The 15,131-nt window shown below is 55.2% G+C and overlaps 1 protein-coding gene across 2 annotated transcripts in view; it reads left to right on the top strand.

Moving 5' to 3' along the window:
• The window catches only part of LOC116993928 (SREBF chaperone), a 41,872-nt gene that overhangs the window by 20,645 nt on the left and 6,096 nt on the right, over positions 1–15,131 (top strand). For both annotated transcript variants that reach the window (XM_033055184.1, XM_033055175.1), the window contains exons 5-17: positions 2,363–2,583; positions 3,361–3,466; positions 4,166–4,338; positions 5,101–5,227; positions 5,930–6,042; positions 6,666–6,760; positions 7,258–7,356; positions 8,286–8,519; positions 10,607–11,022; positions 11,951–12,130; positions 12,894–13,089; positions 13,903–14,018; positions 14,114–14,651. In XM_033055184.1, coding sequence (XP_032911075.1) covers positions 2,363–2,583; positions 3,361–3,466; positions 4,166–4,338; positions 5,101–5,227; positions 5,930–6,042; positions 6,666–6,760; positions 7,258–7,356; positions 8,286–8,519; positions 10,607–11,022; positions 11,951–12,130; positions 12,894–13,089; positions 13,903–14,018; positions 14,114–14,651 — 2,614 coding nt within the window. The remainder of the gene's footprint in view (positions 1–2,362; positions 2,584–3,360; positions 3,467–4,165; positions 4,339–5,100; positions 5,228–5,929; positions 6,043–6,665; positions 6,761–7,257; positions 7,357–8,285; positions 8,520–10,606; positions 11,023–11,950; positions 12,131–12,893; positions 13,090–13,902; positions 14,019–14,113; positions 14,652–15,131) is intronic.

Below are 15,131 nucleotides of genomic sequence, written 5' to 3'. Positions count from 1 at the left end.
CCATGCATACAAACACATTGCTTTGGTTTAGCTTAGATTTGCCAATTTTTATACACTTAATTTTTTTTTTTAGATAGGATTTAGGAGTAAAAACAAGGCAGGACTAAAATTTAAAAAGGTATAAAGAAGAAATTTATTAATAATACTATTAATAATATTAATAATAAAATTTGGAATAAGATTTTTAGATTACTTCTTTTTAATCCTTACATTTTTTAACAACAACATACAGACACTTCAGTCAGTTTTTCACTCAAATAATTATTTTAGTTTACTTTAGAAAGAGAAGTGCTTTTTTGTTTTAGTTATAGGGATTTTCTTCAAGAATAAATAAAGTTTTCTTATGTCTTCACCTTCACCATTTGCATCTGTCCAGGAAAATTTGCAAAATTGTGAAACTTTTTTATTTTCACAGCCTTTCTAAAGCTGTGTTTTATCAGTCATGTTAAAATCACGAGGTATTACTCAAGGGCAAACTGCTTAAAAACAAAAGGTTTTTTTATTTCTCTTTTTTATTAAATGTTTTTGTTCATATTTTCATTTTTTAAAACAGAGTCTTTCTTTACTTCAGGGCAAAAAAATGGTTTTTTTAAACACCTAAACTTTTTCCATGTGTTTTTTTACAATTTATAAAATTTTTTAGTGTAGTTCAGTTTACTTTATAGCTTATAAAAAGTATTTTAAATAACTTTCACAACATTTTAATTTTTTGCTCTCAGTGTTTGCAAAGCCTGTTTGTGGCTGTCAAGCCGTTCCCAGTTTTGGATTTTCCTATTAATGTGTACTAGGGTCTTGCTATCACAGAACATTCAGGAATATTATTTCTCCAGTATCCCAAAGTACCTTTTGAGGTTCGTTATCAGTAGTGGGGGTAGATACAGCAGCTGGTTGTGTAGTGGTTTCATCTGGAATTCCAGCCCAGGCTCCCAGGAATTCCAGCTCTTTGGGGGGCCTGGGCTCTGTCCCTCCCCATTCAATCTGTTCTGTAAATCCCATGCTGTTCTCACTGCCCTTTCCTGCTCACCTCCTACCAACACTCCATCAGTGCACTGATCAATCTGTGCTCCTGCTGAAAAGCCCAGAGCCATCTCTGTGGGAAAGGCAGGAAAATCAGTGTGCAGGTGTACAGATGGCTGCAGAAATCCCTGAGGAGGGCAATTGGGGGTGGATTGTGTTCTTCCCCAAGTGATTGCAGATTTGAGTTCATCTTCCTGAACTGGGGCCACAAAAAGCATCTTTCCTGTCCCCTCTGCCATCCCCTTGTGTTGCAGAGGTTTGCAGTAGCTGGGCCTGCTGCAGGGAGTGCTTCTGTCAGCATGAGGCCTGTGATAACCAATGTTAAATCCCAGCTCCTGTCTCCTTTTATCACCTGGCAAACGGAATTGTGAAAGCATCCTCAGTATAATGGCCCTTTGCTGTAAATCCTGAATTCCTTTGTGCCTTGTGTGGCTGCAGGAGCACAGGGCAGTGTTTGGTGCAGAAACAGGTAAACTGCAGCCATCTGTACACTGCACACTGATTTTCCTGCCCTTCCCACAGAGATGGCTCTGGGCTTTTCTTGGGTCCAAACATCCCTGCTAGGTGATTGCCAAAGTTTCCCTTTAAGGATGTCATATCCCAAAATGTTCTCTTCATGATGTGCCATCACAACTGTGTGTGGAGTCATTCCCTTTTCCCCAGGTAACCATAAACAGACCTTGGCAGCCTGACAGAGAATACTTCTTCCACTAAGCCAGTTAAATGAAATTCCCTGTTTTTAAAACCTAAGTTCAGCTGCAAACCCAGGCTGAGTCGTGCTTCAGTTAGTGGTTTATGGATTTTAAGGATTAAATGGATAATTAAGGATTATGTCAAGGTTCCAGTTCATTCCAGTTCCTCCTGTGTGCAGTTCTGAACCTCTGGGGAAATTCTCCTGTCCACACAATGCAGAGGAATTGGGAAAACACCACACCAGGTGCAGACATTGAATCCCAGTGTTTGAGAGCACTGTGCACCTCAAAGGATGCACCTCAGGCAGGCAGGCCAGGACTCTGTAAACATCAGCTGTGGAGAGGGCTTTGAGGTCTGCAAGAATTCCACAGAGAGTTTCTCTGCCGGGTGGAATTAACAGATTAAATAAATTAATTAAATATGGAAGAGTGGTACTGGAGATGGGAGAGGTGAGAGCTGTGGGGTCAGGCAGCAGCCAGGGATGAGGGTGGAGTTCTGGAGCCTGTTGACAGTTCCAGGGAGCCCAGCTGCTGCTCTCAGCTGTGAGGAGGAGCAGGGTGAGGAGGAGGAGCAGGGTGAGGAGGAAGGTGCAGCTCCCTGCCATGCTCCTCTCCCCAAGCCTGGGTCCCACAGCGCTGTGTTTTGTTTGCAGCTCCGGGGTCAGGAGCCTGGAGGAGGTTTGCCTGCAGGTGACAGACCTGCTGCCTGGCCTGAGGAAGCTGAGGAATCTGCTCCCAGAGCACGGCTGCCTGCTGCTGTCCCCGGGCAACTTCTGGCAGAACGACCGCGAGCGCTTCAATGCCGACCCAGATATCATCAAAACCATCCACCAGCATGAGCCAAAGACCTTGCAGACGTCAGCCACTCTCAAAGGTGAGCTGGAGGAGCTGGGGGTTGCCTGCAGCTTCATTGTTATTCCATCCTCACTAATTCCAGCACCTGGATTGCTGATAGTGCCAATTTGGACAGTATTTTGTCATTCACAGCAGCCAAAGCTGCCCAGTCTTTGTTGTTTCTCGTTCTGTGTGTATTTGAGCCCTGATCTGTATTTGTGAGAAGTGAACTAATCATTCACTCAGGCTTCTTTCTGCAGGTAAAAATAGCAGGGTTTTGTTCCTCTCACTCTACACATGCTCCAGCCTGGCTTTTCCCTCTGTCACGCTCAAAGGCTGCCTCATTGTCACACATAAATCAGCATTCATCCTGCTCCCTGTGTGTTCAGATTCCTTGCACACAGCCCGAGCTGACAATGGATAGCACAGAAGTATTTTTATCTCTTGATTATAAAGAAATCCCCTGAGAGTGTGTGTGAGCATTAGTGGTTCCATAGCAGAGGAAATGCTGGATTGAATGCAGGCTGAATCCTGTGGTTTTAGAGGAACTTCAGAGTTCTGGCAGTGTGTGCTGTACTCTGTTACATGTCTGAAGAGGGGTTTGTCACCCTACAGAAGTTTGCTTTAAAGGTTATTTGTGATATCTGTGATATATTTGTGATGTGTGTGAGCTCGCTGTGGGTGGATCCTGGGGTCTGAGAGCACTGGGAAATGCAGGATTTGCTATGGGGCCAGAGCAGCCATCCCACAGGTGCTGCTGACAGGGAACACCTCTGTCCCTGTGTGCTGTCCCTGATGTGCCCTGGTGTCTCTGCAGACCTGCTGTTCGGGCTGCCCGGCAGGTACAGCGGGGTCAGCCTGTACAACCGGCGGCGCGTGGTGTCCTACACCGTCACCCTGGGGCTGCAGCGCTACGACTCCAGGTGAGGCTGCTGGGGCACGCCTGCTGCCTCCCCTCCCTCAGGCTGCCTTCTCTTTACCCTCCCCTTCTTGTGCTTTACAGTATCTTGCATCTCCAAAGGTGCTTTTCTGGGGAGAAATCTTGCTGTGTTTCACAGAAATAAAACACTCTCAGTTCCCAGCTCCTCTTCACAAACAGTGTCTGCAGCACCCAGAGCTGCCAGGGGAGTTCCTGTGGCATCCAGGGCCTGTGGCTCTGCTTTGCCCCAGCTCCTTGTACACACACTGGTTTGCTTTCCAATAAGCACTGGTTCAACTGGTGAAAACACTTTGGCAGTGTTGCCCAAACTGGATCTGAGGACTGTAACTCCCCAAGGGATACCTGGGATGGAATTGTCAGCCCAGGAGTTGAAACTTGCTCTTCCAGAGCCCTGAGGGCCATTGTGTGGCACCTTCCATCAGCCATTTTTTCACAGAATTCTGTAATTCTGGGAACGTTCTGGGAGTGTTTGAAGCCTTGGCATGTTCTGTTCACAGATTGTGGTTAAGGAGCCTGTGCTTTAAACAAAGTTTAGGTGAGTCTGCCCAGCAGACCTTTGTAGGAATCCAGGTCTGGGTGGTTGGGGAGCAAGGCCTGGAGAGAGCTGTGCTTTGCTGGTCACTATGAACCCAGGTGCTGGTGCTGGGAGCAGTGAGTGACTGTGGGTGCTGCTGTTCCCCAGGTTCCTGAGCAGCCTGCGCTCCCGGCTGAAGCTGCTGCACCCCAGCCCCAACTGCAGCCTGCGGGAGGAGCACGTGGTGCACGTGCACTTCAAGGAGGAGATCGGCATCGCCGAGCTCATCCCGCTCGTCACCACCTACATCATCCTCTTCGCCTACATCTACTTCTCCACACGTACGTCTGGGGCTGCTGCCTGCTGTGACACCACCCCCTTCACTGTCCTGCAGGACAGGGGCTGTTGGAATGCTACCCTCAGCTGGCATGGACACAATCAGTAACTGGTTACCTGGTGCCTGCTGTGACACCACTCCCTTCACTGTCCTGCAGGAGAGGGGCTGTTGGAATGCTACCCTCAGCTGGCATGGACACAATCAGTAATTGGTTACCTGGTGCCTGCTCGTTTGTCCCTCTGAGCCAGAGTGGTGGTGTTCCTTGTGATCCACCTCCCCATCCCTGGGAGTGTCCAAGGCCTGGGATAGTGGAAGGTTTCCCTTTCCATGGCAGGGGTGGAATGGGATGATCTTTAAAGTCTCTTCCAACCAAACTATTCCATGATTCTTTGATATCTTCCAAGGTGTTTTCTGTCTTAGGCATCCCTAGATGCCACAGGAATGCCTTGTTTCCCACTTAATTTCATCCAGTATCAGACAGATCAGACACATGCTCTGAGCTGGTGGGTTTAGATTTCCCTGGCCACGTTTCAGTTTGGTTTTCCCCACCTCAGTGCAATGCTGGGACTGGTGTGAGCTGTGAGCCAGCCTTGTCCTGGGAGGCTCTGGGAGCTGCATTTCAGACAGGAGCACTGCAGGACCTCCCCTCCTGTCCTGGGGATCTGTGTGGTGACCTCCTGGAGCTGGTCAGGCTGAGTGTCCTGTCCCCACAGTGAGAATTCTCTTTGCTCTCCCTGCTGACATGGGCTGGGCTCTGTTTTTCCAGGCAAGATCGACATGGTGAAGTCCAAGTGGGGCCTGGCGCTGGCGGCGGTGGTGACGGTGCTCAGCTCCCTGCTCATGTCCGTGGGGCTCTGCACCCTGTTCGGCCTCACACCCACGCTCAACGGCGGGTACGTGCCAGCCTGTGACATTCACTGTGGACATTCACTGACATTCCTGCCTGAGGGGGCCAGCAGGGAGGCTGGAGAGGGATTCTTCATCAGGAACTGCAGTGATGGGACAAGGAGCAATGTTCAAACTGAAAGAGGGGAAATTTAGATGAGATAGACGGACAAAATCTTTCCCTGTGAGGATGGTGAGGGACTGGAATAGATTTCCCAGAGCAGCTGTGGCTGCCCCTGGATCCCTGGCAGTGTCCAAGGCCAGGCTGGACAGGGCTTGAGCACCTGGGACAGTGGGAGGTGTCCCTGCTATGGCAGAGATGGAATGGGATGATCCTTAAAGGAGGTGGGACATGCTCCCTGTCCCTAATGAGTGATTCCCCACCCCCAGTCCCTCACAGCCCGGTCCAGGTCCATCCCTGTTGTTATACCCCATGCTGGAGAGCAGAGGGCTCCGTCCCCACCCTGGGAAGCACCAGGATTAATTCAGTGGTGCTCCACAATGGGCATTTCCCCAGGAATTCCTACAGCTTTGCAAACAGGGTGATTTGTGCCCCAGGCAGAGGAAACACAAACCTTTCCTTGCACAGTGTGACCCTGAGGGAAGGGATGGGGGCACAGGGCAGTGTCCCCACTCCCAGGGGTGTGTTTGCTCCAAACTTGCCTCTTCCCCATGGATCTCCTCCTCAGCTGTGCCTCTGTTTGCTCCAGGGAGATCTTCCCATACCTGGTGGTGGTGATTGGCCTGGAGAACGTGCTGGTCCTCACCAAGTCCGTGGTGTCCACGCCCGTGGACCTGGAGGTGAAGCTCCGCATCGCCCAGGGTAGGATCTGCTCTGGGACCTGCAGAGGGGCATGGGGAAAGCCAGGGCTGGGAGAGGGGCAGTGAGAGCATCCAGGGCTGGGAAGGGAGCAAGGTGAGCTGTGGTTTGGTTTGAATTCCAGGAATGTAAGGGATTGTTGACAAACAGGCTAAAGAAACATTTAAAAATATTAGGGGAGAGCTGGGTCTCCTAGTGTGGTTACTGAGCACTGTCCTCAGGTCATGGATATCAGAAGTGCAAAATACAGGTCCTACAAAATTCCCCTGAATGTGGGACAAAATTCTCTTTTCCATTCTATGAATGTTCTGTGCCTGTGGAAGGATTTGAGTGTGCTCACACCACAGATAAATGGGATTTGCAATCTTCCAAGCTGTTTCTGAACACCAAGGAGAAGAGATTCTAGAGTGATGCTGACTTTAGTTTTAAAAATACAAGTGGTTTGGATCCTAGATGGGAATCAGGACTCAGAACTTCGGTGGGCCTTTGCACTTGGGGTTTTTAGCCTGGAAGGGCCTTTTTGGCCTGTTGCCTGTAGATTTTGGAGGGGAAATGCAGCTCCCTTTGCTGTGCTCATGTCTGGCACAGTGCAGAGGCTCCCCTGAGCTGTCCTTGCCCTTCCCCAGGCCTGAGCAATGAGAGCTGGTCCATCATGAAGAACATGGCAACAGAGCTCGGCATCATCCTCATCGGATACTTCACCCTGGTCCCGGCCATCCAGGTGAGCAGGGCTGCTCTGGGCTGGCAGGACAGAGCCTGGGGCACTGCAGGGAGGCTTGGGCAGCAGCATCACCGACTCAGGGAATTGTCTGAGGTGAAAGAGCCTTGGGGAGACCAAGTCCAACAATTCCCCAGCACTGCCCCATGTCCCCACAGCCACAGCTGTAAATCCCTCTAGGCACAGGGACTCCACTGCTGCCCTGGGCAGTTCCAGTGCCTACTAGCCCCATTTTTCCCTAATTTCTAATCTAAATCTCCCCTGATACAACCTGAGGCCTCTTCCTCTCATCGTGTCCCTTGTTCCCTCGTGGCAGGGCCCCAGGGTTTTGATGGATTGTGGCCAAAACCAAAGCATGTGAATTAGAATGCATGCTCTGGATTCTCACATGGACTCACCCAGCCAACACAAGGGATGGGCAGAGGGGTTTGTCAGCAAACACTGCTGGAATGGGACTGGGGTGGAAGGGGGCTGAGCTAATCCCTGTGTCCTACCCACAGGAGTTCTGCCTCTTCGCCGTGGTGGGGCTGGTGTCCGACTTCTTCCTGCAGATGTTCTTCTTCACCACGGTGCTGTCCATCGACATCCGCCGCATGGAGGTGGGCAGGGAGCACGGCCTGAGGGGAGGGAGGGCAGCACAGCCCCACTCCCTGCACAGAGAGAAAAATCAGAGTCATACTGCCCCTGAGCCTGGGAGGGGCCTTTCTGATCATGGAGCCCACCCATTCCCTCAGCACTGTCCCCAGGTTCCACATCCATATGGTTGTTAAATCCCCCCGTGGGGACTCCACCCCTGTTCTGGGCAGCTGTGCCACGGCTGGACAGCCCATTCCAGGAAGAAATTTTTACTAATATTTAACCTAAACTTTCCCTGGTCAACCTGAGGCTGTTTGCTCTCGTCTTGAGCTGTTAAAGTTGTGTTTCCCTGTTTGCTTGGTTACACACAAGGGACAGGAGACAGAACACTTGGGGGAAAAGACACTCTTAGGAAGGACATGGAGCTGTGGGAGCAAACCCAGAGGAGGCTTCAAGGTGATAGAGGGATGGAGCAGCTCTGCTGTGAGGAAAGGCTGGGAGAATGAGATTATCCAGCCTGGAGCAGGAAAGCTTAGACACCTACTTGTGGCCTTCCAGGACCTGAAGGGAGCCCACAAGAAACATGGAGACACACTTTGGACAGGTTAAGGGGGAATGTCTTCAAACTGACAGAGAGAAGTTTACAGTGGATATTAGGAATAACTTCTCTGTGAGGGTGGTGAGGCCCTGGCACAGGTGCCCAGAGCAGCTGTGGGTGCCCCTGGATCCCTGGCAGTGCCCAAGGCCAGGTGGGACACTTGGAGCAGCCTGGGACAGTGGAAGTGACCCTGCCATGGCAGGGGTGGCACTGGGTGGGATTTAAGGTCCCTCCAATCCAACCAATCCGTGATTCCCTGAGGGTGTAGGTGTGCTGATTGGGGGGAGATGGGCTGGAAGGAGACACAGTCACAGCAGGGCCCCCCGACCCCTGACCATTCCCCATCTGTTCCAGCTGGCTGACCTGAACAAGCGGCTGCCCCCCGAGTCGTGCCTGGCCGCGGCCAAGGCTCCGTGCCGGGCCCGGCCGCCCGCGCTGCGCCCGGCGCCGCTGGCTCCGCACAGCATCACCCTGCAGCCGCACACCATCACCCTGCAGCCGTCCTCGCTGCGCAACCTGCGCCTGCCCAAGCGCCTGCGCGTCATCTACTTCTTCGCCCGCACGCGCCTGGCCCAGCGCCTCATCATGGTACGGAACGGGAACGGGAACGGGAACGGGGCGCCGCGGCACGGGTGGCAGCTGGGGTGGGCTACCATGGCAGTGGGGTGGGCTACCATGGCAGTGGGGTGGGCTATCATGGCAAAGGGATGGGCTACCATGGCACTGGGGGTGGGCTACCATGGCAGTGGGGTGGGCTACCATGGCAGTGGGGTGGGCTACCATGGCAGCACGGATGGCAAATGCTGGAAACCACACCAGCAGGGGTGGGCTGCCATGGCTGTGGGGTGGGCTACCATGGCAGTGGGGTGGGAACTGCTGGGAAACCACGGCAGCAGGGGTGGGCTACCATGGCAGTGGGGTGGGCTACCATGGCAGTGGGGTGGGAACTGCTGGGAAACCACGGCAGCAGGGGTGGGCTACCATGGCAGTGGGGTGGGCTACCATGGCAGTGGGGTGGGCTGCCATGGCAGTGGGGTGGGCTACCATGGGAGCAGGGATGGCAAATGCTGGAAACCACAGCAGCAGGGATGGGCTACCATGGCAGCAGGGGTGGGCTACCACGGCAACAGGGATGGGCAACCACGGCAGCAGGGGTGGGCTACCATGGCAGCTGGGATGGCAACTGCTGGGAAACCACAGCAGCAGGGATGGGCTACCATGGCAGCAGGGGGTGGCAAATGCTGGGAAACCACCCCACCCAGGATGGCAACCTGCTGGGCAACCATGGCAGCAGGGATGGGCTACCACGGCAGCAAGGGTGGCAGCTGCTGGGCTACCACGGCAGCAGGAGTGGCAACCTGCTGGGCAACCACCCCATCCAGGATGGCAACCTGCTGGGCAACCATGGCAGCAGGGGTGGGCTACCTGCTGGGCAACCACTCCAGTTGGGCTGGCAATCTGCCAAACAACCACCCCAGCCGGGCCTGACGCACCTCCATGTCCTGGGTCCCTCGTGGCTCTGGTGCTGCCCCAGCGGTTTCCGAGGCTGGCTGGCTCTGGAGATGATTTTACAAGCTGAAGTTGTGGTTTGTTCCTGCACGTGTGGACTAAAGGCATTTAGGAGATGTTTTGCTCGAGGTTTCACTCTTTACAGCTGCTGCAGACACAGCACTTGTGGTCCTGCTTGTCCCCCTGTCTCTGTTTTGGATGTCTCTAGTGGAATTGCAGGGATCTCTATGTTCCCAGCCCAACCAGCCAACACTGGCAGTCTAAGTCCAATCCCCACATGGTGCCAGAGCGGTGGGTCCTGCACAAGTGGGTCCCAAAACCCAAACTCAGCCATTCCAGCCGTTCAGAGGTGCCAGACGTGCTGGTCCCAGCACAGTCTCCTTCCTGCTGTGCCTTTGGGAAGAGAAGTTGGGTTCTGACCATCATGTGCATCACAGAAAAGTGGTGTCCAGGTTCTGTGTGTGCTGGGCAGTGCTCCAAACCCTCCCCAAGGAGCAGTGCTGGGACTGAGGCTGCAGGAAATGTGGGATACCTGTGCCTGGGGTGCCATGGGTGAGCTCAGGCAGGGGACAGGGAGGTGGCACTGAAGGGGACAGGGAGTGGCACTGAAGGGAGCTGTCTCTGCTCACCCTGCACAGGCAGGGACAGGGACAGGGAGGTGGCACTGAAGGGGACAGGGAGTGGCACTGAAGGGAGCTGTCTCTGCTCACCCTGCACAGGCAGGGGACAGGGACAGGGAGGTGGCACTGAAGGGAGCTGTCTGTGCTCACTCTGCACAGGCAGGGACAGGGACAGGGAGGTGGCACTGAAGGGGACAGGGAGGTGGCACTGAAGGGAGCTGTCTCTGCTCACCCTGCACAGGCAGGGACAGGGACAGGGAGGTGGCACTGAAGGGGACAGGGAGGTGGCACTGAAGGGAGCTGTCTCTGCTCACCCTGCACAGGCAGGGACAGGGACAGGGACAGGGTGGTGGCACTGAAGGGGACAGGGAGGTGGCACTGAAGGGAGCTGTCTCTGCTCACCCTGCACAGGCAGGGACAGGGAGGTGGCACTGAAGGGGACAGGGAGTGGCACTGAAGGGAGCTGTCTCTGCTCACCCTGCACAGGCAGGGGACAGGGACAGGGAGGTGGCACTGAAGGGAGCTGTCTCTGCTCACCCTGCACAGGCTGGCACGGTGATCTGGATTGGAATCCTGGTTTACACGGATCCTGCTGGGCTCCGCACCTACCTCACGTCCCAGGTGACCGAGCAGAGTCCCCTGGGGGACGCGGGTCTGCCTCCCATGCCCGTCCCTGGAGGGGTCCTGCCTGCTGGGGACCCCAAGCTCGACCTGTCAGTGTTCCCGTCGGAGCCAATCCAGCTGTTGGAGAACCAAACGCAGCAGCGGGAGCAGAAGCCGGGGCTGGAGCCCAACCAGCACAGCTGGGCCCAGGGAGCCGAGGGCAGAGGGAACGGGCAGGTGGAGCTGGGAACGGAAGCAGAGGTTACCTGGGGAGCAGAGGATGAGGAGATCTGGAGGAAGCTTTCCTTCAGGCACTGGCCAGCCCTCTTCAGCTACTACAACATCACCCTGGCCAAGAGGCAAGTGGGCTGGCGTGGAGTGCCACAGGCACTGACCCCAAGAGTTTGTCTTCCTTCTGTCCTTCGTGCTCCTGACTGACATAGCCTGGTTCTGTGGGCTCATTCCAGGTGTGCTTGGGAGGAGCTGCTGAGCAGGTCCCCTGGGCTGGGCAGAGCTCACAAACCTGCAGGGCTGCTCCTCTGGGAATTTGGGCTGTTTCTCTCTGTGCTCCTAAGTGTTCATGTGCTTGGTGTCCTGTGTCTTCCCTGACCCTGGAAGTGAAGTTTTAAATCCTGCAAAACAAGAAAAGGACACTCAGGGGGGACCCTCTGGCTCCCTGACAGGAGGGGACAGCCAGGGGTCGGGCTCTGCTCCAGGGAACAGGGACAGGAGGAGAGGGAACGGCCTCAGGCTGGGCCAGGGAAGGTTCAGGTGGATATTGGCAAAATTCCTCCCCCAAAAAGGCTGTCCAGGGCAGGGGTGGAGTCCCCATCCCTGGAGTGATTTAACAGCCCTGTGGATGTGGGGTTTGGGGACATGGGTTAAGGTGACCTTGGCAGTGCAAGGGGGATCAGTCAGACCTGATGGTGTCAGAGGACTTTTCCAACCCCAGTAATTCCACAATTGTCTGATACAGCCATCTGTAAGTGATGGAAATAGTACATGTAAGGAAGAGACACCTGAGCTGAAGCAGCTTCTTGGTGAGACCTCCCAGCCTGCACACACAGGAAACTAGATCCTTGCTTAAACTCATGATCTCACCAGGACTTCATTCCACTGCTGGCTCTTTGGAGGGTTCAGACCTGGGGGACGACTTTAGAGGGGAATATTTGCAAGGAGCTCTTTAGTTCAGAGCACCTGAAGTTACGCACTGAAAGCACCCCGAGGTGTGTGACCTGTGCCTGTCCCCTGGTGCCAGTCCTGAGCTGCTGTCCCTGTCCCCCTCAGGTACATCAGCATCCTGCCAGCCATCCCGGTGACGCTGTACCTGAACCCTCAGGAGGCGCTGGAGGTGCGGCACCCGCAGGAGGCCTCGCGCTACCAGCCCTTCCTGGCGGGCAGGGAGCCGGGCCCGCAGCCGGAGCACAGCGCGCAGCCCCGCGGCCACCAGGACGTCACCCTCTACAAGTAACGTGTCCTGTGCTCCTCACAGCCTGCCCAGCCCTCGGGGGCTGCTTTGGCTCTGTCCTTCTGCTGGGAGAGCAGCTCCTACAGCTCCAGTGCCCAAGCTCGGGATGCTGCGGTGTGAAATGGAATTGTCTCTCCCAGCTGAGGGCAGGAGGGGGCTGTGCATGAACAGGGAGGCCCTGCTGCAGTGTGGGGCTGATCACTGGGGACACAGCTCCATTTTAATGTTGTGATTTCATAGAACCCCACAATGGTTTGGGTTGGAAGGGACCTTAAAGCCCATCAGTGCCACTCTGTGCCATGGGCAGGGACACTCCACTGTCCCAGCTGCTCCAAGCCCTGCCCAGCCTGGCCTTGGGCACTGCCAGGGATCCAGGGGCAGCCACCACCTGGATATCATTTGATAATATTTACTGGGGGTTAGATCAAGCTCTGCTGCAAGGAGCTTTCCTCCCTCTGGAGAGGATGGCCCACAACCCTGCTGGAATCTGCACGTGCTGAACACGCTCTGTTATCCCAGTCCCAGCTGGTGTTTACTTTAAATCTTAGTTGCTCGTTACTTTCCTTACTGAAAAGCCTCAACATCTTGTTGAAATTGTTATTTTCCCATTAAAACCCCCCTTAATTTCCAACAAACCTCTGTAATTTGTTGGAAAGCTTTCTCAGCTGAGAAATTCACACCAGCACGTGAGTAACCCTGGCACAGGACTAGAAACTGGAATTGATTTTCTCACCTTGTGGTGTTTGTGGGTGTCTCCTGCAGGGTGGCTGCTCTGGGCCTGGCCTCGGGCATGCTGCTGGTGCTGCTGCTCTTCTGCCTGTACCGGGTGCTGTGCCCCAAGAACTACGGGCAGAACGGGCCGGGCCGGCGCCGCCGCGGGGACCTGCCCTGCGATGACTACGGCTACTCGCCCCCCGAGACGGAGATCGTGCCCCTGGTGCTCAGGGGACACCTCATGGTACGGCCAGATTCCCAATCAGCACATCAAGAAGGGATATTGGAGCGTGGAATTCCTGCAGCACGTTCTCAGCTCCTGCTGGGAATTGATTTGTACAATTGCCACCCTCACCACCCCTGGCTTCCATTCCCTGCTCTGCTGGGCACCTCCAGACTCCTGAGGGGACAGCTGGATGTGGCACTTGGTGCTCTGGGTGACAGCTGATCAGTCACTGGTGTGACTCGGTCTGGGAGGGCTTTTCCAACCAGGATGGATCTGGGATTCTTCCTGTTCTGAGATGAAACAGAGCTCTTGGGTGTTCAGGCAGATGAGCTTAAAATGCTGTGTTGTATCTCCCAGAAAAGTTCTATATCTGCCTCTGATGCTGCCTTCAAACCGGGACAGAATTTTTTAGGGAAAGCACAACAGATGGATTCTGTTGGATTTGCAGCAGTCCAGTGCACACTGAGGTCTCTGGGCAGAGATCCTGGAATCCCAGAATCACAGAGTGCAGAGATCCTGGAATCCCAGAATCACAGAGTGCAGAGATCTTGGAATCCCAGAATCACAGAGTGGGTTGGGTTGAAAGGGACCTTGAAACTCATCCAGTGCCATGGGCAGGGACCTTCCACTGTCCCAGGGTGCTCCAGGCCCTGTCCAGCCTGGCCTGGGACATTTCCAGGAATGTCCACATCCTCACCCTCACTCAGTTCCTAAACCAGCCAGTTCTAACATAAAACCCATCTCTGCAGTGGCTCAGCCCCAGCAGGCCGTGGTGACGACCCAGAGGCCTCGCTGGGCCAGGCTGAGCCGTGCTTTCCTTCCCTCCTGCAGGACATCGAGTGCCTGGCCAGCGACGGGATGCTGCTGGTGAGCTGCTGCCTGGTGGGGCAGATCCGCGTGTGGGACGCGCAGACGGGCGACTGCCTCACCGTCATCCCCAAGCCCAGGTAGGCCTGGCCGTGTCCCCACAGCCCTGCCAGCGTCCCCACAGCCCTGCCAGCACAGGGGCTGAGCTCTCTCTGAGCTCTGTCTTTCCCTCCAGGCTGCGCCGGGACAGCAGTGGCATCTTCGACTACCAGGAGGGCTGGGACGCCAGCCCGGACGGGAAGAACGGGCTGGAGGACTCCTTTGAGAGCGGCCACCAGCTCAAACGGCTGCTGGGGCCCCCCCAGCCCCCCCTGTTCTGTGACCAGCCCGACCTCACCTCCCTCATCGACACCAACTTCTCGGAGCACGCCAAGGCGGCCGAGTCCGAGCCGCGGCTCCGCGCCGTGGGCGCTCGCCACAAGGACTCTGGCTACGACTTCAGCAGCCTGGTGGGGAAGGTGTACGAGGAGCACGGCGGCTCCAGCTGCAGGAACATGAACTTCCCGGGGCTCTCGGCCCCGCACGGCCCCGACGAGGGCGGCTGCGGCCGCCGGCGCAGCCTCGGGGAGCGCGGCCTGGGGGACGAGGCCTGCGCGGGATGTGACAAATCCTCAGCGCTGCCCTCCTGGGGAGGGGACCTGGAGAGCTCCGTCTGGAGCCTGGAGCTGCAGGGGAACCTCATCGTGGCTGGCAGGAGCAATGGGAAGCTGGAGGTGAGGAGCGGGGACACAGCCAGGGCAAGGTGGAAATGAGGGACAGGGACACAGCAATGGGAGGGTGAAGGTGAGGGACAGGAACATGGCAATGTGTGGAGATGAGGGACAGGGACACAGCAATGTGTGGAGATGAGCAGGGACACAGCAATGTGTGGAGATGAGCAGGGACACAGCAATGTGTGGAGATGAGGGACAGGGACACAGCAATGTGTGGAGATGAGGGACAGGGACACAGCAATGTGTGGAGGTGAGGGACAGGGACACAGCAATGTGTGGAGATGAGGGACAGGGACATGGCAATGTGTGGAGATGAGGGACAGGGACACAGCAATGGGAGGGTGAAGGTGAGGGACAGGGACACAGCAGTGTGTGGAGATCAGGGACAGGGACACAGCAATGTGTGGAGATGGACAGGGACACAGCAATGTGTGGAGATGAGGGACAGGGACACAATAATGTGTGGAGGTGAGGGACAGG

The sequence above is a fragment of the Catharus ustulatus genome, chromosome 1, assembly GCF_009819885.2.
Source record: "Catharus ustulatus isolate bCatUst1 chromosome 1, bCatUst1.pri.v2, whole genome shotgun sequence".
Lineage (NCBI taxonomy): Eukaryota > Metazoa > Chordata > Aves > Passeriformes > Turdidae > Catharus > Catharus ustulatus.
This window is presented reverse-complemented; position numbering and strand designations above follow the sequence as displayed.